At 36.1% G+C, this 23904-nt stretch overlaps 1 protein-coding gene across 1 annotated transcript in view; it reads right to left on the bottom strand.

The window, feature by feature from the left end:
• The window catches only part of GYS2 (glycogen synthase 2), a 68649-nt gene that overhangs the window by 8325 nt on the left and 36420 nt on the right, over positions 1 to 23904 (bottom strand). Inside the window, exons 6-12 of the mRNA XM_003828893.6 lie at positions 18758 to 18875; positions 18447 to 18567; positions 15925 to 16031; positions 15192 to 15251; positions 14632 to 14710; positions 13741 to 13854; positions 1906 to 2032 (exon numbers count right to left, since the gene is read on the bottom strand). Of these exons, the coding sequence (XP_003828941.1) occupies positions 1906 to 2032; positions 13741 to 13854; positions 14632 to 14710; positions 15192 to 15251; positions 15925 to 16031; positions 18447 to 18567; positions 18758 to 18875 (726 nt within the window). The remainder of the gene's footprint in view (positions 1 to 1905; positions 2033 to 13740; positions 13855 to 14631; positions 14711 to 15191; positions 15252 to 15924; positions 16032 to 18446; positions 18568 to 18757; positions 18876 to 23904) is intronic.

The raw sequence follows: 23904 nt of genomic DNA, 5'->3' as shown, positions 1-23904 counted from the left end.
GTTAGTTCTATAACATTTTCTTGACCTGACAGAAAGGACTTCCCACATTGCCTCAGTCACTCATGCATTTGGTTGTATACTCTTCTATCCATGATACTTCCAATAGTAAATTGTTTTACTAGAAATAATAAGAACAAGGTCAAAAACAAAGTGTTAAGTTCATCAGTGAAACGTGTGCTTTATGTATCTCAAAAGATAGTGTATCGCAAGCAATTTGAAATATTTATGTGGACATTTCCTAAGTAAGAAGACACCACCTTCACAAAAGTAGGCCATTTTTAGATCTGCAAGAGAGATACCCAGAAGATTTAGATACAAATATTTTCTATGTCATGTTTCAAGATAATCCTTTGTCTATTTTCCCCAAGAAATTTTAAAGTTTTTATAGCTGCTGGCAAATTATACTTGGTGAAGCTAGAACAATAGAATAGGACCTTATGACCAAACAGGCCCAGCCCTCATGTTGTTCCTGCTGTAAATAATATGGGATCCTATTTTTGTAGACTTTTAAATTCTGTATTTTAATTCTAGGATAAAGATGCAAATAATAGAAAAAATTCTTCCTCTTCATAATTCAGCCTATTATTCCCTTTCACCTTGGCCTCTGCTGCTCCTTACGTGAGCTTTATATCAATGATAACATTGAGATACAAAAGGCAACATTTACTATCTCAATTATAAATAAAAATGTTTTCTGAACTTTTAAAAGTCACAAGTGAAGAGGCCGGGTATGATGGCTCATGTCTATAATCCCAGCACCTTGGGAAGCCGAGGCAGTTGGATCAGTTGAGGCCAACAGTTTGAGACCAGCCTGGCCAACATGATGAAATCCGTCTCTACTAAAAACACAAAAATTAGCCAGGCGTGGTGGTGTGTGCCTGTAATCCCAGCTACTCGGGAGGCTGAGGCACGAGAATCTCTTGAACCCAGGAGGCGAAGGTTGCAGTGAGCCAAGATCGTGCCACTGCACTCCAGCCTGGCTGACAGAGTGAGACTCCGTCTCAAAGAAATAATAATAAAATCACAAGTGAAACTTTATTTACATTGGGCAGAAAAATATCCGATTATTAATAAGAGATGGAAAAGTTATTGTTGTATTCTTTGCATTGGCATGTATTTAAAGTATTTGTTTCCCTTTTAATTAGACATTTCAGTACAAGTACAAATTGGTTGCTCTTGATGCTAATGGCAACCATGCCAGTTCGGTCCAGAAAAGAAAAATACATAGTAAACCTGAGAAACTACCATCTGTTAAAAAATAAAATAAAATAAAATAACAAAGGAGGGTGAAGAAGGAGGAGTTTCTGAATGGAATGATGTCATTGTTGACAATACCACTGAATTGCTAATCTCTCTTAGTACCTTTTATTTTGAGGCACAAGAATGTGAAGAACACTTTTCACTGTACACCTTTTTATATTTATTTCCCTAACCATGTGACTGTGTTACCCATTACATATTAAATATGTTCATTAAATTTTAAAAAGAATTATTCTAAAATAATTTTTGAAGAATAACATTGCTAGACTATTATTCATTATATTAATCCTACTTACAGTCAATTTCTCCTTCCCACTAATAAATGGGGCAGATGGAGATAGCCAAATAACATACAACCTTTATATCATATTCCTTTTTCTTTGGAATTCAATGAGGCAATACCTCACATACCTCCTAAAATATGCCCAAACCGTGGTATACTTATATAATCTTCATCCTTATTCTTAAGTAATTATCTACAAACCATAAATTAATCCCTGTGATAAATCCAACCAAAATTTTTTAAAACTGAAGAATTGAAATCTTATTAGAAATTTAATATCAACTTTGAATATCATATGTATGCACATAAAATAATATACTAACAAAATCCAAAACATTCCACACTCTATACATGACACATACCTGGAGTATAACCCCAGGGTTCATAGTATGATGGAAATACTCCAAGATGACAACCTCTAACAAACTCTTCATAGTCCATGGGTAGTAAGGGACTGGTGGAGGATAGAAACTCTGGGTGCAAAATCACCTAAAAAAGGAAAATTCTAATTTAAAAAAAAAAGGAGCGAGTAAAGTGAAAAATCTCCTACAATTTGGTTATTTCAGTACTGTACTATAGAATCCTTATGTTCTAGATTCAGAAAGAAAAAAAGAGATAAGACAAAAGAAAAAGAAAAAAGCCGTGGTGGTTTGTTCTCCTCTCTCCATTCTGTAAAAGTGTCTATGCTGCATATTTAACTTTCCCTCAGGTTCCAAGGCTTAGGTTGAAGGATAAGGAGTTAGCGTGCTCATTTTTGCTCTCACACTACACTATATCCTCCAGTCCAGCTTTGACATGCAATAAACCTTATATTTGGTTATCTAATTGCTCTTGTCTTTTTATCTATTTGTTCCCAACTTGAGCAGGGAAGAGGGGGCTGTGTAACAGACCACTCTTACATGCCTTAAGCATGAGTTATTCAAGTGAAATGGAACTGAGGGACAGGGAAGATGTTCTAGGAATGCCATCTAGATTAAATCATGCTAGAAGACTTCATGCAAACCTCCATCCTCTCTCAACTAGAGACCATCACCTCCTAACATACTTGCCTGCTTCTTTCTGTCCCACTGGGGTCTCTATTCAACACAACTAGATTGATCCTTTAAAAATGTCAGTCATTCCCTTGCTCAAAGTTGTTCAGTGGCTTCCCATTTTACTCAGAGTAAAAGCCAAAGTGTTTACCATGGCTTCTAAGCAGTGGTGTGCTGGTAAATATTTAAGAACTGAGACACTGAAGTATAAATATATATTAATACATAAATTTGGTGTAATTTTAAATGAGATAAATGATGTATATACAGTTACCAAATGACAAAAGATGTTATAACATGTAGATGTTTATAACAACTTTGTTCATAATTGCCAAAACTTGGAAGCAACACAGATGTCCTTCAGTAGGTGAATGAATACATAAATTGTGGTACATCCAGACAATGGAATATTATTTAGTGCTAAAAAGAAATGAGCTGTCAAGCCATGAAAATAAATAGAGGAAACATAAATGCATACTACTAAGTGAAAGAAGCTCATCTGAAAATGCTACATGATGTATGATTTCAACTGTGTGACAATCTGGAAAAAGTAAAACTATGGAACCAGTGAAAATATCTGTGGTTTCCAGGCGTCAGGGGTGAGGGAGGGATGAGTAGGCAGAGTATAGACAATTTTTAGGGCAGTGAAACTATTCTGTGTCACACTATGATGATGAATACATTTGTCAAAACCCATAGAATGTATAACACCAAGAGTGAATCCTAATGTAAACTATGGATCTTGGGTGGTAATTATGTGCCAATGTAGGTTCATCTACTGGAACAAATATACCACTTTGGGGGATGCTGATAATGGGGGAGTCTATGCATGGGAAGGGCCAGAGAGCAAATGGACACTGTACTTTCTGTTCAATTTTTCTGTGAACCTAAAACTGTTCTAAAAAGCAAACTCTATTAAAAGTGGATATATACAATAATCCTTATTGTGAATTCTATATAGTCAATTAATTCTCACAACTTGCTGTTTTTATTTTTCCAAAATTTTGTATTCATAACCAATTTATGGTTTCAATTGATGGCTGAATATAGCTCTGACATAAATGTTGGTTGATTTCCTTTGTTAATGAGTAGAAGGAGCTGAAATAACAGAGACATTTGTTGGAACTTCATGAGTTCATCAGTAATGCAAGTGACTTCTTTGATGGGTCAGATATTAGTTTTTGAACATGGAGAAAATATTTTTTTTGCCACTCACAATGTACAGGCTACAGATCCAGAAATCAATACGCAGTAAATGAAGCCATGATTCGTAGTGTTTGCCTATTTTCATTCTATAAATACTCCCACTACCACCAAGGCCATTTTTAAGCTACCAATATGATGTTGCTGAATTCAGAGACAGGGAAAGCAGTAGCACATCATTTTAAAGCATTTGCACCACGAAGATCTGACAGACATAGAGTCTCAACTGCATAGGTCATAGTAATATGAAGTAAATAATTAGGATGTGATGAATTTTGAGAATTACCTTTCATTTAATATAGTTGACTTATTTTAAAATTTATATAATTTAATTTTAGCAATAGCTTTGTTTAAAACTGGTTCACAAAGCTTCTGAACATTTAACTACTGGCTCTTGTGCACTTGTATGAGCCAGTTCTGGGCCCACACTGGAAAGGCAGAAACAAGAGCATCGATATTCTGTACTTTCTGTTCAATTTTGCTGTGAACCTAAAACTGCTCTAAAAATAAAGTCTATTAAAAATGTATATATACAGTACTCCATATTGTCAATTCTATATAGTCAATTAATTTGCACAATGTGCTATTTTTCCCAGCACTTTTTTTTGGTGGGGGGCACGTATTTTGCCCAACATGCTATTTTCTCCTTCTGTTTCCTACTATTTTCTCTTAATTCAGTGACATCGCATTGGTAGCTTGACAATGGCCTTGGTGGCAGTGAGAGTTTTCATAGAATGAAAACAGGCAAATACTACAAATCATGGCTTGATTTACTGTGTATTGATTTCTGGACTCAAGAAAGTAATGGAAAAATATTAATAGTTCAGGTTTAGCCTTAAAATGTGTTGTATCTGTAGCCATTATATTGTGAGTGGCACAAAATATTACTAATGACGAGAGCATGGCTATAATTGGAAAGTTGTGACTAGAATAGCTATTTAACTTGCTAACTCTGTGAATGAATTATCCTATTTCTCCCACTTACTACAGTTATCACTGAGCTATTATTAGATTATCTCTCAGCCTCACCCATACCTAAGGGGTTATTGAAAATAAGTGACATCTGATATAAAAGTACTGGGAATCCCACATTTACAGAAAGTTCCAAGTACAATATGAAGAGAATTCATATATTTTCAGAACCATTCATAAACTGTACTGTGGGAAATACACAAACAAGAGCATTTTTACATAATCTTACACAAACATAAAAGTCAGGAAATTAACATTGATGCATCACTACCGTATAATTCTTAAACCCCATTTAAGTGTTTCTGATGATTCAAATAGTGATTTTTAAACCAAAGGATCCAGTTCAGAATTACATATTACATTTAGTTGTCACATCCCTTTAGAGTCCTTCAATTTGGAAGAGTTCATGGGCTTTTTTGGCTTTTCTGACTTTGGTATTTTTGAAGACTATATTTATTTTGATGTATGTCCCTCAATGCGGGTTTGTCTTACGCTTCTTCATAATTAGATTTAGTTCACACATCTTTGGCAGATATATCACAGAAGTGGTGCTGTGTTCTTTTCATTGCATTTTAATCAGGTGGTAAAGGTTTTCTATTTTTTTCATTAATGATGATGTTTATTTTGATCTCTTGATTAAGGCCAAGCCTTTTTGGCTTCTCCACTATAAAGTTATTCTTTTTACTCTTTGTTATTAACAAGTATTGAGGCAGTTATTTGGAAGCTGTGTAAATCTCTCATTCCTAATTAAACTTTTAATTAATATTTGTATTGGACTTCTGATTCCTTATGTCATTCAATGCATCCTAATTCCTTACTATCTTTATTTATTTTGACACTCAAATTGTCCATGATTTGGCCAGTGGGAGCTCCTTCAAGTTTGTTTCTGTATATATTTAACAAAACTTCATTGTTCCTTGAGCATTTCTTTGATTTTTGACACAAGAAGTTCCAGGCTCAACTTGTACTTTACCTGTCACAGTTCTAAAATCAGCCAATTCTAAAGGCAGCCCTGGTTCCCTTTAGTAGCAAATGGCATTTAGCAATCAAGACGTGGCTACTAGGTGTGCTTATTGTCAGTGGCCTATTACTTCCCCCAAGTGCTCTGAGTAGACAGAAAGAACACACACACACACACACACACCCCTGGTTTTTGCTACCTTTAATTTGCTACATATTGGGTCAATCTTCTTCTGTGTAACTAATCTTTCTCCATACACTCCCTCACATGCACGGATGCCCTCCTCTCTCCATTCTGGCTCTGACACTGCTTTAGGCTGCTCCTCTTTGTGTAGACATTTCTCAAACTGCTTGGACTCTGATGCCTTTCTCTGGACTTCCACAGCACCCTCCCTGTTCTAGTGCAGATACCTACCTTATGTTGCCCACCAAATGGCTTTAGAACTGAATTGTTCTGGAAGGAAAAGGAAAGACAAAGAAAAAGGAGACAGGCCGGGTGCCGTGGCTCACTGCTGTAATCCCAGCACTTTGGGAAGCGGAGGCAGGTAGATCACCTGAGGTCAGGAGTTCGAGACCAGCCTGGCCAACATGATGAAACCCCATCTCTACTAAAAATACAAAAATCAGCTGGGTGTGGTGGCATGCACCTGTAGTCCCAGCTACTCAGGAGGTTGGAGCAGGAGAATCGCCTTGAACCTGGGAGGCGGAGGTTGCAGTGAACGGAGATCGTGCCACTGCACTCCAGCCTGGGCGACAGAGCGAGACTCCATTTCAAAAACAGAAAGAGAGAGAAAGAAGACAAACTATTTTTACACAAGTACTCTACACTTTTCTTTTTTTTTAAATTTTTTTTTATTATACTTTAAGTTTTAGGGTACATGTGCACATTGTGCAGGTTAGTTAAATACGTATACATGTGCCATGCTGGTGTGCTGCACCCACTAACTCGTCATCTAGCATTAGGTATATCTCCCAATGCTATCCCTCCCCCCTCCCGCCACCCCACAACAGTCCCCAGAGAGCGATGTTCCCTTTCCTGTGTCCATATGATCTCATTGTTCAATTCCCACCTATGAGTGAGAATAGACACTTTTCATGTTTATTCACGAAATAATAAGTATGCATTCTTCAGAAGAGATTACTTTGAAGAAAAACCCTAACTTGGGTATGTAACAATTATCATTATATTTGTATAACATTTTATATACTATAAATATACATATTACCTCATTTAATCTTAGTGACCTTGTGCAATTGGTAAAGAAGATAAGACATAAAGAGGGCTGTTGAATTATCAATTTTAAATTGATTTTATCACTTTATAATCTTATCATATGCCAAGGATTAAAGTAAAAAAAAAAGTCTGAAGTCTTTGTTTTATTGGAGGGATTTACCCCTTGGATCCTCAAGGACATTACAAACATTAATTATATCTCAGCAGATCCATAAGTAGGAGATAAGTTAAACTTAAGAATAAAATGATATGCAAACCCCAGTACTTAAGAATTCAATCACAGAAATTACAAAATGGCAAAGTAAAAGTGAATACAATATTTTCATTCATAGAACATGGTTTGAGTTCCTATTATGTGCAAAGTAGCTCACTACAAAAAAAGACAAAAGACACAGATACTGTATCTGGGCAATCATCAAACTGGCAACCCGTTGTACTCTCTTGGCAAAGAACAAGAAAGGGGGATTTGAAAAGCATTGTGTCTACTTTAGCGTTTCCAAGCTTAGGAAAAGTTGCCCTCTCCAAAGCCCATTTTGGAACATGAAAACACCATGGTTCATTTGTTTTGCTCCCAGCCAAACAGAATGACAGCATAACTAAAATAAGAAAACAGCTGCTCTGGCTCTAAACCAGCCAACTGCAGAAGCCCAGGGATGAGGAAGGGATATTAGAGGTCAGCTGAAGGTTATAAAGAGGATTAAATGAGATCCTGTATAAATAGTGCCCAGGAAAGCTCCTGGCTCACAGCAGACCCTACCTAGATCAGTAGGAAAAACAAAACAAGAAACAGAGACAAAGGCTTGTCTGACTCTTTATTTATTCCAGGACAGAAGTAAGGTCTCAGGAAGTTAGTTTATTTTTACACCGTGGCAGCCCAGAGCTGAGACATGAAATCTTCAGCCTGGGCTTTCCTCACCACACTACGTAGCTAAGGCAAAATGATAAATAAATTCAAATTCAAAATGATCTGCAATGTTTGCTGAATCAAATATGACATTCATATCAAAAACTTATCAATGCACTCTGAGAGTTTAGAACCATTCTACAGAGTTCTTTAAGCAGGTGATTAAATAGGCACTTAAATCAGCACAGGCCTAAGTTATTGCCAAATTTTTGAAGAATTGTTAATAAAATATAATACCTAATTCTGCATTGATGGGAGTTTCTCTCAGTGCTTTGAGTATGTAGCAAATGTTAGGAAGGTGCTGTACATTTATTTTGTGTGTGTGTCTGTGGCTGCCTTATGATAATAAATGAGCATCTCAAAATATGAGTTTAACTGTGTAGACATAAATTATGAGACAAACTTTCATCTCCACTCACCCTATGAAAGTCATGTGCTTTGATATCTCTGTGCCTTCTCCTCTACTTTTTTTCTCTGCCTGGTGAGTCCCCTCTCCTGTTATTTGCATGACAAATTCCAGATCATTAATCAAGATCTAGCTAACACGTCATCTCTTTTATAAAACGTCTTACCAAATCCTGCAGGAGAAGATAAATCCGCTTTCTTCACCTCTCACCAAACCCTATTCACGTCTCTCCTAAAAATAATGAGTTCCCATCATGTGTCAGATTCTGGGCTAAGAACTAAAAGAAGCTAATACTTATTATGTATTTACTATGTGCCAAGCTGTTAAATGCAGCACCTATTTATGAATTCTTTTTGAGATGGGGTCCCACTCTGTCGCCCAGGCTAGAGTGCAGTGGCACATTCATAGGTCATTGCATCCTCAAACTCCTGGCCTCAAGTGATCCCCCCGCCTCAGTCTTCTGAGTAACTGGGATTACAGACAGGAACCACTGCGCTTGGCCTATGTCTAATTTAATCCTTACAGTTCTATGAGTGTTGGGTTATTTTATCACCATTCACAGATGAGAAGACTGAGGTGCAAAGAGATTAAGTGAATTTACAAAATTGATAAGTGTCAGGGATTTAAATACAGTCTTCATGGACTTAGTCTGCTGCCTTCTTTATAGATCTGCCAACCCTGGAAATATATCTCAGCTTTACTTCTAGAGATCTTAGCCCCAGGAATCTTGACTGACAGCACCAATTGCCTTCCCTCTGGATCTACTGCAGCAGCTGCTCCTAACTTACAGGACTGGCAGAAACTGGTACCAGTGTGAAGTCATTTCTGCCCAACAGGTGCCTTTAATGGGCAATTTTTGTTTGGGGAATCCCTATCCCTATTAATAGGAATCTGTATTCAATTGCTCATAGAATCAGACACCTATCTGTCTGCCAATCTGAAACTATTCTGGTAAGTGGGAGGTACATATAAAGGTAAAACAGAATGGAAAGGTTGCTGAATACAGGAAAAAGTGGTATGTAGTAACATTAACACTAATATATTTAAAATAAGTTAACAGTAAACAAATTTATACACACACATAATACACACACACACATAAAATAGGCTTCTTTTGTATTAAGAAATGAAGCACTGTAAAATAGTTCTGAATTTGTGTTAGCTGTAGATTACACTATTGAAAACTATTTTTCCTATTTGTCTGTGTACATGTGTATGTATGTATTCCTTTTTCTCTTCCATTAACTAAAAAGCTATGTTGAGTGGTCTTCGACCACTGCTTTTCCCCTGTGTGAGGCACAAGTGCTGCTGCTGTGTGTATATTTTTTGTATATTAGCCAATTTTTATTAATTCTTGTTTTTTAATTACATACATTGACTTTCCTTTCTAGGAAGGAAAGAAGAATGGAAGGAAGGAAGCGAGGAAGAAAGGAAGAAGGAAGGAAGGAGGGAGGGAAGGAAAAAAGGAAGTGAGGAAGGAAGGAAGGAAGTGAGCAAGGAAGGAAGGAAGTGAGGAAGGAAGGGAAGGATAGAGGCAGGGAAGGAGGGAGGGAGGGAGGAAGGACAGACTGAGGCATTTTTAAATCTGGGCTGCAGTCTCTGGCTCTTCCTACATCATCCTTCCTTCCTGCTGTCTCCTCATGGGTATATTGACCTGCATGACCTGCATCTCCCTGCCTGTACTTGCTTTCGACCCCTTCATCCTTCACAGGGCTTTCTCTAATTAGTCCTTCGCATATCTAATCTCACCTTGGTATCTGCTTCTCAAAGAACCTAAACAGAGACAATACATATGAGAATGATTGCTGCCTCAAATAACTGAGTTCTTCTAGAAAAACGGACACATAACATTTTTAAAAACACAATTTATCGTAACCACTCCTATAACTATAGCAGATATAAAGTGTCTCGAGAATACAGATAAGGAAACACCGTTCCTGTCTGGAGTAGAGGAATGTGTGTTAGGGAAAGGTGCAAGGAAATAACGACTTTTAGGTTGGAACACAGAAGAATTGTTAGAATAACAGATAAGAGTATTTCAGAAAGAGATGATAACATCAGGAAGGACACAGAGGTATGAAAGTGTTACGTATGTTTAGGAAATAAGGTACTTTTCCATTCCTGGAAAATTGTTTCACTGATGCAAAACACTTTTAAAACACGGATCAGCAAGGCATTCTTCATTTAGAGCTTCCAATTTCAATGAACCTTCCAGCCTCAGTCTTCCCAAGGGCAAGGGAAGCATGAACTATTGCCAGCTGCATGACCCATCCCTCCTTTTCCCACTTTTCCTCATCCCTCCCTTCTGTCTGCATGTATTGTACGTAACATGTGCCAGGCAGCAGACAGATCCTCAGAAAAAGACCTATAGATTTAGATAAAAGTGTGACACAAAATGTTCTGAGAAAAACAGAAGTCTACAGGGAAATAAACTTTCCCTGCCTCTACTATTTCCTTTCCAGGAGACAGAGACAGAAAGACCAGCTTAAGTTAAACTATATGAGAATGAGGCCTAGTTAGTACTGACATACTCTGCAATGAAGTATAAGTCTCTGTGGATATAATAATACTAAAAAATCTAAGGGATAGATTTTTCTATCTCTTAGAAATTATTTCTGTCCCTTAGTATTATTTTCACTTTGATGGATACATTCCTGCATTCCCAGGGATGTAGCTCACTTATTATAGGAGGTGTGCTAGGTGTAGATATTTCAGAAATACAGAAACACAAATGAGAAAATAAAAACCACTTATAATGAAAGGGGCCCCATTGTCCTATAGAAATAATACTTATTGGTTTTTAAATAAACATAGAAATTGACACTTCTGATCTTAAAACTTGAAATTTACATTTGTCTCATCTGAGTTCCTCCCTCAGGAAACTGATCTTCAGGTAAGGGACTGAAGCTCACCAGATCATCACATCCAGACAATGAGATGCCAGACCCCTCATTCCTCATGATTGCTTCTTTATCCTTTCCTAATTCCTGTTTTACATTCCTTCCCTGTTTATATAAATCCCCCAATTTTAGTCAGATGGGGAGATGAGTATGAGGCTGATCTCTCATTCTCCTAGGCTGCAGCACCCGAAAAAGCCTTCTTCCCTGGCAATACTCATTTTTTCAGTAACTGGCTTTCTGCCCCACCAGCAAGGGGACCCAGATCAAAAACATGGCATCTCAGTAACAATTCTATGGCCTAGGGCCATCTATGTGCATGTGGATATGTTTGATATAAATGTTCCACAGTATGGAACATTTTATAAACTGCTTGTGTTACTTAATGCTGTATCATGAGGTCTTCCTACAATTAAGAAAGTTTCTCCTACCTCAATTTCTGAAATATTTTTCTTTTTATTTTCTGCTCTTTCTTTCCCTGACTTTTCTTCCTCTAATTTTCTCTTAAATCTTGAAGTTTCCTTGGATTGACATTTTTCTCTACTCATTCAACCTAGTCTTTTTAATTTTTGTTTTTGTGTTTTTTGTGAGGCGGAGTTTCACTCTGTCACCCATGCTGGAGGGCAGTGGCACAATCGCAGCCTCTACCACCAGGGCCCAAGCAATCCTCCCGCTTATGCCTCCCTAGTAGCTGGTACTACAGGCGTGTACCACCACACCTGGCTAATTTCTTTGTATTTTTTGTAGAGACAGGGTTTCACCATGTTGCCCAGGCTGGTCTTGAACTCCTGGCCTCAAGCGATCCACCTACTGCAACCTCCCAAAGGGCTGGAATTATAGGTGTGAAGCACCGCACCCAGCCCTCAACCTGGTTTTGAGTGTGTCAGGGTCATCATTCATTGATGTCCACTGCTGCCCATGCACCAATGTCTCTCCTTCAAGTTTGCCCTCATAAGCTCCAGGCCTATGTTTTCTCAGTGCCCATTAAACATCTCAAGTTCTATATCTCACATGTAACTCAAACTCAATTCATCAGAAACCGAACTCAGTTCATGACATGACCCTCAAACCAGTTTCTGCGAAAGACTTGTTTTGATTTTTAGGAAGCATTGGTTAAATACTAAAGCCAAGAGGCTATTATTCTTGAATTTTCCCTCTTTCTTACTCCCAGTATCCACCAGTCACTAAGGATGACCTTTTCTACATGCAACCATCTCTCCCATGGTTTTGTAAAAACATCAGAGGGAAAGAGGGTGAAGGCCAAATTTATTTGTTTGATTTTTTTAACATGGAGAAATTTAAGGAATATTTATAGATAGCAAGAGAAGAAGCTAGTGACAAGAATGAAATGTACAATACAACAGAAGGAAAAAAGATAAGGCAAGTTTCCTAAGAATGTGGGGACTGAAATCTTAGAATAGTTGTAAGAACCTGAAGGAAAAAATGTAAGGATAGGTCAAAATCTACATTTGGGGCCAGCATGGGGGGACACTGAAGGAGTTCATAATTTATTTAATTATCAATTAGGTCATCTGCTAAAAATGAAAGAAAGAAGTGAAAATGGGGTCATTTGAAAAGATTTGTTGTGGCCATTTGATCTTGAACATTAGTGGATGGAGCTTAGTAGAGGTAAGCAATTATCTGTTTGCATGTTCATCTTTGTCTTCAATATCCAAAACCATGCCTGGAATACAGCAGGCCCTCAGTAAACATCATATAGTTTAAGGTCCACAGTGGCAGAAACCAGCTCTTATTCATATAAATGCCCTCAGCAAGTAACATTGTGCCTAGTCATTGTAGAAACTCAAGTCAAAAGAATGAATTGCTCTATAGAAAATTTTATAAAAACATTATCAGCCACATTCTCTGAAACTGGAAGTTCCTCATATTATCCCCTGAAGTTGAACTTTATTAGAAAGAAACAAACACTATTCATGTTAATATCAACGATTCTTTCATTCAAATAATTCTTAGAATAATTGGTATCATTAAAAAGTAACTAATTTCTGGCCAGGTGCGGTGGCTCACGCCTGTAATCCCAGCACTTTGGGAGGCCGAGGAGGGTGGATCACGAGGTCAGGAGATCGAGACCATCCTGGCTTACACGGTGAAACCCCGTCTCTACTAAAAATACAAAAAATTAGCCGGGCATGGTTGCGGGCGCCTGTAGTCCCAGCTACTCGGGAGCCTGAGGCAGGAGAATGGTGTGAACCCGGGAGGCGGAGCTTGCAGTGAGCCGAGATGGCACCACTGCATTCCAGCCTGGGCGACAGAGCGAGACTCCATCTCAAAAAAAGAAAAAAACGAAACAAAAAAGTAAGTAATTTCCTTATGCTTATTAGCAGTATTGTACAGTGGAAATAAATGCTAGAATTATAGCTCAAAGCTATGAATATGCTTCAATTTTCAAGAATTATACCAAAATATTCATTATACTTTAGTTATCCAAGACAAGAAACTGAACCAATTTTCCTTTAAAATACTTAAAATATTTCTTGTAGATGTAAAAACAACTAAGGAAAGCTAATAAATTCTCAGAAAATATATTTTAAGTAAGTTTAAAGTTCCCCACATGAACAATTTGTTCTACCTTGACTCTATCTGTGCGGTTGTTGAAAAGTCCAATCCGTCTAATGGTGCTGAGGATGGGGTCGGTGGAGTCATCAATCATGTTGTGCGTGGTCACTGGGGGCAATGACTGTCGCTGAAGTATGAGAGGGAAGGAAATGTCAATTGCGGAAAGAATTAATAAGGGTGACTAATTTCAACAATAGGTCATTGACATTTCATCCAACCTTCACACCTTCAGTCTTTTGAGATGGCACTAATGATGATGACTAAGTCTTGTGTGTGTGTCAAAGGAAGATATGGGTTGAAGAATCTCCTTTGCATACTATGAATACATGAAGCTTTTGTTTTCCGCCTGCAGCTACTATATGAGAGACCTGGACTTCTTGATTGCCTCCAGGACTTATTTGGAATATAAAGGTGTCCTGAAGTCTTGACTTAAGATGAACTTTACTGATTTCTTTTAGCAAGGCTGTCCTCCAGTACCTGATTCTTCCCTATTATAACAAGCATTTTGATGCAAGCCTAACACATTTGTTTTATCTCTTTTGTAATAATTCCACTCGACTAAGAAATATTCTTTTCTCTAATGTGACTCAAATTCTATGTTTTGGAAATATTTAGAACTTTTTTGTAGTTACTAAACTATACACAATTTTTATATTGAATATATTAATTCAAAAATAATTTCATAAGCAAGTGGAAGGACAAGTTTCATGAGATTTTTTAAAGGAGCTCTTAAAACCACTAATGAAAAAATGTCCAAAGTAATCATTTAAGTGACTACGTAAGAATGTCTTTTCTAGCCTCAGGTCTAAAAATGTTCCAAATTAGCACATTCCAATAAATTAAAATACTGATTAGATAGAATTTAATAACTATGGGACATGGTGGGTGCTTTTTTCCTTATTACCTGAGTTGAAAAGATGGCTCTTTTCATAATTGTTAGATCATCTCGATCTAAAATATCGTTCAGGTCAGGAATTTCTCCTCTGCAGGGAAAAAATGTTAATAACAAAAATAAAAACAGCTGGCACTAATTCAGTGATTCCTAAGCATCAGATTATATATTATATATTTCATGTATTTTAATAAATAATGTTGATTATTCTATTAAGTAAATGTGTTCACATAGACTTAATATTTAAGTACATATTTAATACACATTGTCAATATATATTTTGAATTAAAATCTCATGAAGTCTCTCTCAGCTTCAGATTGACATATCAACCCTTAATGAGTTCATCATTGAATTAGAACTTGCCTGCATATAAATGTATTCTTATTTGTACAGCTGTTTACAAGTTTTGTCAAATGAAGGGTAAAACACTGTTCACATAACATAACACATTTTCAAAGGTTATTAATTCCTTGATATTTGGAACAAAATTAATAAGTTATGATGTCTAAATTGTTAAGTTTGAATAGTGAAGCCTTAAGTGATTGAAGTAGAAAGCATTTCAAGCATCTACCTTAATAATGCATCATAGAGTTTTTTCCCAAACTTTTCCTTCACAGAATGTGCAACATCCCTGTTTGAAACAGAAAGATTTATCATTTAAACACTATGACAATGTTTAATCTTTATTTGTCATGATAATGCTATTGTTTTGTTGACATTCTTTGAAATTACATTCTTTGAAATTAAGGTATCTTTTTTATAGTCTCTTCTATTATTTTACTACTTGCCAATTCGGCTTAAGTTGACATCTCCAGAGCTGAGGCAACAGAACACCATGGCCAGCACAAAGAGCTTAAAATTTTTTTGCTTCATGATGATTGGAACAGGATAGAGAGCAGAGAGGGGGAGTAGATGGAGGTATAGGAGTAACAAGACGGGAATTCGTTGATCATTGTTGAATCTGAACTATGAGTATACAGGGAGTCATATTACTAAGTTTTTACTTGACATGTTCTTAGAATTTCACAATAAAAAGTTAAAAAATGTTTGACTCATCTTTAAAGATTTCTACAGGGCCTTGTTCCTTCAATGGTAGCTCATTCCAAAATTTGTATAACACCTATAATGTTATAAACATTACAATAATCTAAAATAGTAGCACGATGAAAAGAGAGTCAAGTATTATTTGCCTGTAATAATCTTAAGGAAAAAACAAAGTTCAAGGTGATACATGAGATGTCAGTCACTTAAAAGAAATCTTTTCACATTTATTGCTAGAGAACATTCACAGGATGTGAGATTACCACAGCTGTTTTCGCACTGCTTGTCCTTTCAGGGTTTCCACGTTGAAATTATTTGTCTTGGCAGGCATAATGAAAAACACCACCACTGTGATGTCACTTTTATGCATCTGATGAGGAATTAGAAAACACAACAGAGTCAACTATCGAAGATTTTTTAAAAGTATGATTGATGGAACTTAAACATTGAAAAGTAGAGTTTTAAAATATCAGTAGATAAAAGGTATAGTTATTTATGTTTCACAGAGAGATTATATTCACCTTCCTGAGACTTTTTCAGAAATTTTAATTAAAATCAAAATAAATTTTAAATTTTCAGTCAGTGCTTGTCAATGAACAAATTGACTTTCAATCAGTATTTGTCAATTAACAATTTGAAAATTCAAACAAAATATTTTCGTGCCTTTGACCATCTAGAATAGATAACAATTGCTATTGATGACACTGTGCTTTTCTGTGGTTAAAAAAATAGCATGAATGAGAGCTAATATTACAAGACCAAAATTAGTTCTTTAAAATTTCAGATTGGAAGTTTAATGAAGATTTAAGCTTTGGTAAAAGCTAAAATAATATTTCAATTTTTTTGCTTATTCATGTTGATTGATGACAGATAGATTATTTTTACTCTTCCGCTAAATGTCTTGATTCTCATGATGTTGTATTTTGGTTTTTAGCCCTAAAGCAAAGAAACAAGCACATGATGAGCACTTTTGGGATAGCAGACACTGTGCTGGGTGCTTTAAATGTACTACTAATAATCATGTATAATAGGCATTTCTCTATTTTATTAATGTCAAAAGAAAGGAATGAGAGGTTAAATATTTTCTCTGAGTTCCTATAACAGGTTAGTGCCAAAGCTGACATTTAAACTGCTGGCTTAGCATCTCTCAAAAGGAAATGACTTGTTAAGAAGCTATAAGAATGAAAGCATAAACTCACTTAAAATCATGAACCTCTATGAAGGTTTATGTGTTCTGGAAATGACTGACTAGCTCCAGAGTGTGGGGCACTTTACCGTCTAGTACGCAGCCTCGGCCCTCTGGGGCCTGACATTTTATTAGGGAAAGCTACTGAAGGCATACAATAGGAAACTCACCCTAGGAACAGCCAATGTGCTATCAAAGAATAAATGTACTATGTGGAAAGAGAATTCCTTCTTTTAACTTCTCCAAGTATTGCAGTTATCTTTTATGTCTAGTATAATAGTAATCAGTCTTTTCTTCATATCTATAAATAAAGTGAATATTTAATAACTATATAAATGCATTTATTAATAATGTCCCTAAAGATTGTATATGTGATATAGTTGTGAGTCCATTATAAAGCTTGTTGAATGAATATATACTAGGAAATATGAAGTAAGGTTATTTAAGAATAATCTTTTTAGTCTTCAGTTTTGTTTTGCATAGTTGGATTTTATTAATGAATCGCTTGCTTATTAATGTGGCTTTAGTAAATTTTTTTAGCATATTTGGTATAATGTCTGCTCTAAAGCAAAAAATTTATGTCCAAGAAATAAAAATTTAACTGGAGGGTAGTACAGAACTAAGGAAAGTTTAGATTTTCTCATTATCTCATTAAGATTGAAATTCTACACTCTTCTCCTGTGAATATTTTCCTATTACTTATTCTATATTTTTATGTAATGGGATTGGAATATAAACCAATAGCTGCCATCAATAGCTATGACATGGTATCTTTTTTTATAGTTGCTTCTATTTATGCATATTGTATTGCTCGGTTAGTTGAGAACCCACTTTGTATCCCACCTTCCTGAGTAAAAAAATGATTTCACATTGTTGGGAGTAAGAACCTTCTTTTTCCTCCTTCATGCTTTCATGTGGTGTGACATCCACTAGTTCAAGACTTTAAGACTTAGTCGCAGGGAGGTGGTGTGGCTGGGGAGGTGAGTGAACCGAGTGTGTATGTGTCTGCCCTGTTCTATAGAGAGTTCGTGCTGTCGGGTTTGGCTGCCAGTTATGTGGCACGTGCTACTCTAAAGGCCTGCTTCAGTCGGGAGAGGAGAGTGATGGTCAGAGCTTCCTATGATTAAATGGCTAAGAGTCATAACAAGGTTCAGTATTAGGATGCGTATTGTCATGTGCATAAGCCACATCTTCCATTATAGTCTTCACTGATTTTCTGAAAATTGATATTTTGCTCTCCATTTACTGGATTTCTCTATATTTACTTTTCAATTGATTACAAACTCATGTGAGGGAAAAGAAATGTTATAATGACTTATTAAAACATAGAAGGGGAGAATGGGATAAGCTTAATGAGACATATAATGGGATAAGCTTAAGATTCTCCAAAAAAAAAAAAAAAAGATGACATTATAGACAAACACACAAGTCAACAGTGTGGTAACTCCAATATGTAAATTGAAAGGCTGAAGCAATTTTTAGAATACGATTATCGTTTATTCTCTTGAAAACTATTTAAGAAGCCAAAAAATTCTTCACTTCCCACAGAAGAAAGTTCTCCCTACAAGAGTGTTATACCATGTCCTAGAGCTTTCTTACCCTCAGCAGGAAATTTAGCCTGGATAAGGATTCTAGGAAGATGTCAGCTCCTTTGTTTGAAAACTCATACCTCCCAGCAATGAAAAGGAACAAAGTCTTTTCAAGATCAAAGTCGAGATGACTAAAACAAAACAAAACCAAACAGTTTCAAATGAAATACAGCAACAGTAACAAAATGTACACATGAATTCTGTTAATGTACAAAGGGGGCTGGGAAAGATAAACATTTATTATTACAATTCTGTTTTCTCTCTACCTAAGATCACTCATATCTGATACTTCTTTTTTTTTTTTAATAAAGAAAATCATACCCATAGAAATGACCTCGAACAAAATCTTGGATTCTGGCCTTGTACATGGCATGTAGATTTTGAAACTCATGCACTGCTGAAAATTTCTTAACATTCAAGCCGTTTGGAGTAACTACATCTAGAAAGGCAAAACAAAATTATTATGAAAATTCTCTTTTCAAAGAGGGTACCATTGTAGAAAAAAGTATCTTTAAAACTATAAAGTTAGATGTTTATTGACATTCTACTTTCTGACTACCATAAAATTTAAAATTTATAAAACTTCCAGTTCATAAAAAATTCATAAAAATTCACAACAAATTTGGTCTACTGATTGAAATAGGAAATCAGAAATGCCTGACCAAAATAACAATGAAGCACTGGTACAATGAAACAAGTTAATCAATAACAATAATAATGGTTATTATAGTACTCATTTATTGATTATTTAATGTGTACCAGGTGTTGCTCTAAAGGCTTAGAGTGTAACTCAATCTCTTCAACAAACCAAGGGAGTGAGTGCTCTTATCTGCATTTTCAGAGGTGGAAACTCAGGCACAGAGTTGTTTAAAGACGCCGTCCAAGAACACACAGCTGATGAGTCGAAGCAGAATCCATGCAGTCTGACCCCACATACTGTTTCCTTAACCCTGCACTAAACTACCTCCTGCCATCTTGTTTTCCACACCTTTTGTGCATTTGGAAAATTGGAAAAGGAAACCTCTTACTTCTAATTTCTATTCTTATTTCCATCTCTTATTTCTAACACAACTGATTCATTCTTCCCAGGAGATTTTGTTGCTCAGGCAGGAAGACATTCTTGGTTTTCCAAACATTGGTCTGTGACAAGAAAGAGAGGGACCACTCAGAGCATATGACGGAAACTACCTACTGAGTTGAATACATGGGTTATCAGATTTAGCAGCATAAAGCAAAAACAAGAAAAAAGAAGCTATATTAAAAAAAAATGTGGCATAGGGCTATGAAGGTTTTTGTAATTTTGAGAATCTTTTCCAGCCTGGCCAACATGGTGAAACCCCATCTCTACTAAAAATACAAAAATTAGTCAGGCATGGTGGTGTGCGCCTGTAGTCCCAGCTACTGGGGAGGCTGAGCCAGGAGAATTGCTTCAACCCAGGAGGTGGAGGTTGCAGTGAGCTGAAATCACGCCACTGCACTTCAGCCTGGGTGACAGAGTGAGACTCCATCTCAAAAGAAAAAAAAAAAGAATCTTTTACAGTTAACTGGCTATTTTCTTGACATGGTTCCACAAAATCAATCCAGGCTTTTTGGTCATTTTTTGTGGAAAATAAAAACTTACTGATTTTTATGAGTTTTTATTAAGTAATCTGACATTTGTTACACTCTTTTACATACATGGCCACAGTAGAATCAATTTTAAGTAGCCAAGATTTCCAGTGAAAGCTTTCATGTGAATAATTCCTAAATGAACTATATAATGTGATTCGTATAGTATGATAATTACATCTTAAAATGTATTTATCTTTCTACAGCAATTATGTAGGGCTCACTTTGTGCCAGGCCCTACTATATTTGATATATAATAATTTTTAAAAATCCCTATGAGGTAAATTGTTTTCACTGTCCCCATTTTACAAATAACGAAACTGGCCTGCAGAATATTAAGTCATTTGCCCAATGTCAAGTAAGCACAAAGTAACAGAGGCTGGATTTAGAACCAAAGCAGCCTGGCTCAGGAGTTTCCACCCTTTTGATGCAGTGGTGTCATACAACTGTACCATACAAAAGCTATAGAAGGCAAGAATGTATGTGGATACCAGCTTATTATGCATTGTAATCCTCAGCAGTTTTCCAAATTGTTTCACAAACAATTATAAAAAAAAGATCTGTGTCCTGAAATTGTCTGTTCATTAGCCTAAAGTGTTAGGCCAATGAGGTCTTCTAATATCCATATTTATAACAGAATAATCTCACATGCACAGGCCTATGTGCAGTCATATGCTGGTAAAATTTAACAAAGAGTACTCCAGGAAAAAGAGAGAAAAAGAGAAAGAGAGAGAGATAATTCTAGTGTTTGCCTTTCTCCAAGGTGTAAATATTCCCATCATGACTGATTTCAAGCTACCAATGTCAATGCAGAGTTGGGAAGAAAAGTGCAGTAACACCATTATACTATTTCCATCCATGAAATATATATATATATATACATATATATATACATATATATATATAGATATATAGATGTTACTGCACCATTATATAGGTTATAGGTTTTAGGTTATTTGTATGTAATGGTGCACAGTAACATATAATGGTATTACTGCACTACTATATACAAATAACCTAAAATCATAGTAAAATGTAGTAAAATAACCAGGAAATGATGTTAAATTAATTTGATTAATTTAATTTAATTAGTTCATATAAATACATATATTATTACATAATAAATTAGTGTATATGTTATATGCTCATATCATTTAAATTTTTAAAAAATCAAGATATTGACCTTGAAAAATCTCCTTTTCACTTCCATTCCATAATTTTTTCCTTTCCCTGGAAGCAACATTGGTCACTAATTTCTTGCTATTGTTCCCAAGTAGAAGACAATGTCAATGTTACCCACCTTTCTGATGTTAACAACGCCAACACAAAAGAAAAACGTTGACTAAAGGATGGTATTAGCTAGAGTTCATAGTAAGGTATTAGCATGGGCTCCAAAATCAATAATTGCAACACTATTAATGACTATATTAAAGGGAAAATGACAAAATTTTTTAAAGCAACATAAGATATTTAAGGCATATGTTGTATTCAGTTTTGTATCTGTAATTGGTAAATTTATCATACTGCCTTCTCTCCAATATTTTTAAGAAAATATCACCTTTTCAACATCTTAAATTATTTTGAGTCAAATTTATGGCAAAAGCATAATGATATAGTAATAAATATAAGCTTTTGCCAATTATTATTATATAGTGATATTTTGAAAAATATCTGGTCCCATGCATGTTTTTCACCCAGCCAATTTTCCTCTTGCTCTGTAGTTGCACCCTCAGCGTTAAAAGTAATGGCTGTAGTGAAACTTTTAATCGGGGAAGACTTCAAGAAAAATCAAGGAATACAAAGTCATAGTTACACTATGTGATCCTTTTTTTTTTTTCAGAATGCTCTTGGGAAGGTTTATATGTTTAATGATCTACTAAAAGTACATTGACCTTCTTGAGCCACAAAATGTTCAGAGATTTCACAATTTCCATCAGAGGCACCACATGATTCTACTGCAAGTCTGAAGAAGCCCAGATTGCAGTGTTTATGGTTTCTGGTAGAACTTCCAGAGAAAGCTAGCTGTGGGCACTCAGTAATAGATGAGAACTTGGGGAAAATCTAGACAGTGATCCACACAAAATAATAATCGATATTTTCTAAATCTTTACAATGTACCAGGCACTGAGCTGAGTTTTTTCCATATGTTAACGTTTGAATCATTGCAATGATTCTAGATAAGAGAAAGGATTATCCACATTATGCAGATAAGACACAGAGAGCTTAAGTAACTTTTATAATGTCACACAGCTAGTAACGTATACTCAACATAAAACCATTTTTGGTACTGAATACAGGCAGTTTGGCAAAAAGCTCATGCTTTGACCACTACTCTGTAGCTATATTCTTAAGAAAACAAAAATTTAAGAAAATAGTATATAGAGAAAGCAGGACCTAGAATAGAATCTTGGAGAATGTCCACTTTGAAAAGTAAAAGAAAGTAGAAAAATGATTAGAGGCACCAGAAAAGATTATACTGGAAAGAAAGCAGAATGTGCAGTGTCATGAAAAATAATGGAAACAGATGTTCACCGCCTTTAAATGCTAGAGAATATGAAGAAAAATAAAAAACATTAGATGACCCTGAATTCGATGATTTTTGGAAACACAATTTTAGGCCAGAGTTGGAGGTAGGAAGCCAGAGTCCCAGGGGCTAATAAGTAAGTGAACCTAGCAATTATGGTTTACTCTTATAAGATATTTGGCAGCAGGAGAAAGGAGGAGATGGTATGATATTTGGCAGGGTAGAAACCTCAAGAGAAATTTTCATTTTAGAATAGGCAAAAACAAAGAAAGCATTTTTGTGAGCTCAGAGAAAGATAACTGTAGACAGGAAAAAGGAAGATCCAAGAGAGAAATGAGCATATTGATGGAATAAACTCCCAAAAGAAGAATGAGAGTAAGAATCCAAGCGAATCCAAGAGAATCCTTGGAAAGAAAAAAGGCTACTATAGGTTCTTAATGCTGCCACTATTCAAATTAGTTGGGTTCTTGTTCTATCTTGTTTTTTTTTTTTAATCTAGCACCTTGAAATACCTCTTCTACACATTCTGCTATCTGAAAGAAGGACAACTAGAGACAAGACCACAGAAATTAAGCAAGGAGGATATATTAATTAGGATGATTTCGTTGCAAGTAATATAAACCTACTAATGCTGGCTTAAGTATAATAACAAGGAATTTATTAATAGGATGCCAGAGTGTCTCATGGCAAATATTTAGCTGAGCCTTAGGAATGATTTTTAAAAGTGGTCAAAACTGGCTGGCCGCGGTAGCTCACACCTGTAATCCCAGCACTTTGGGAGGCCAAGGCGGGTGGATCACGAGGTCAGGAGTTCAAGACCAGCCTGGCCAAGATAGTGAAACCCCCTCTCTACTAAAAATACAAAAATTAGCTGGGCATGGTGGCAGGTGCCTGTAATCCCAGCTACTCGAGAGGCTGAGGCAGAGAATTGCTTGAACCCGGGAGGCAGAAGCTGCAGTGAGCCGAGATCACGCCACTGCACTCCAGCCTGGGCAATGGAGCAAGACTCCATCTCAAAAAAAAGAAAAAAAAGAAAAAAAGAAAAAGGGGTCGAAATCACTGTGGAGAGCCTCCAGTTCTCTCTCTCAGTCTGTTTTTGCTTCTTATAACAATTCAGTGTAGTTTAATCTTCTTTGCATCCAGTGCAACAAAGTAGAAAAATGAACACTACCAATAGCTTTGAGTTATTGGTAGTGTTTCATTGTATGACAGTGCATTGAGAGACTCGTTTGAATGGGAGCATTCTGATTGGCCCAGCTTATGTCAGATGTCTTCCTTTGGGCCAATCAGCCATGGCCGGGTGACAGGGCCATGTCTTATGAGCATGAGTTCTTCA

This window comes from Pan paniscus, chromosome 10, assembly GCF_029289425.2.
Source record: "Pan paniscus chromosome 10, NHGRI_mPanPan1-v2.0_pri, whole genome shotgun sequence".
NCBI lineage: Eukaryota > Metazoa > Chordata > Mammalia > Primates > Hominidae > Pan > Pan paniscus.
Note: the sequence above shows the minus strand (reverse complement) of the source record. Positions and strands in the feature narration are given on the sequence as shown.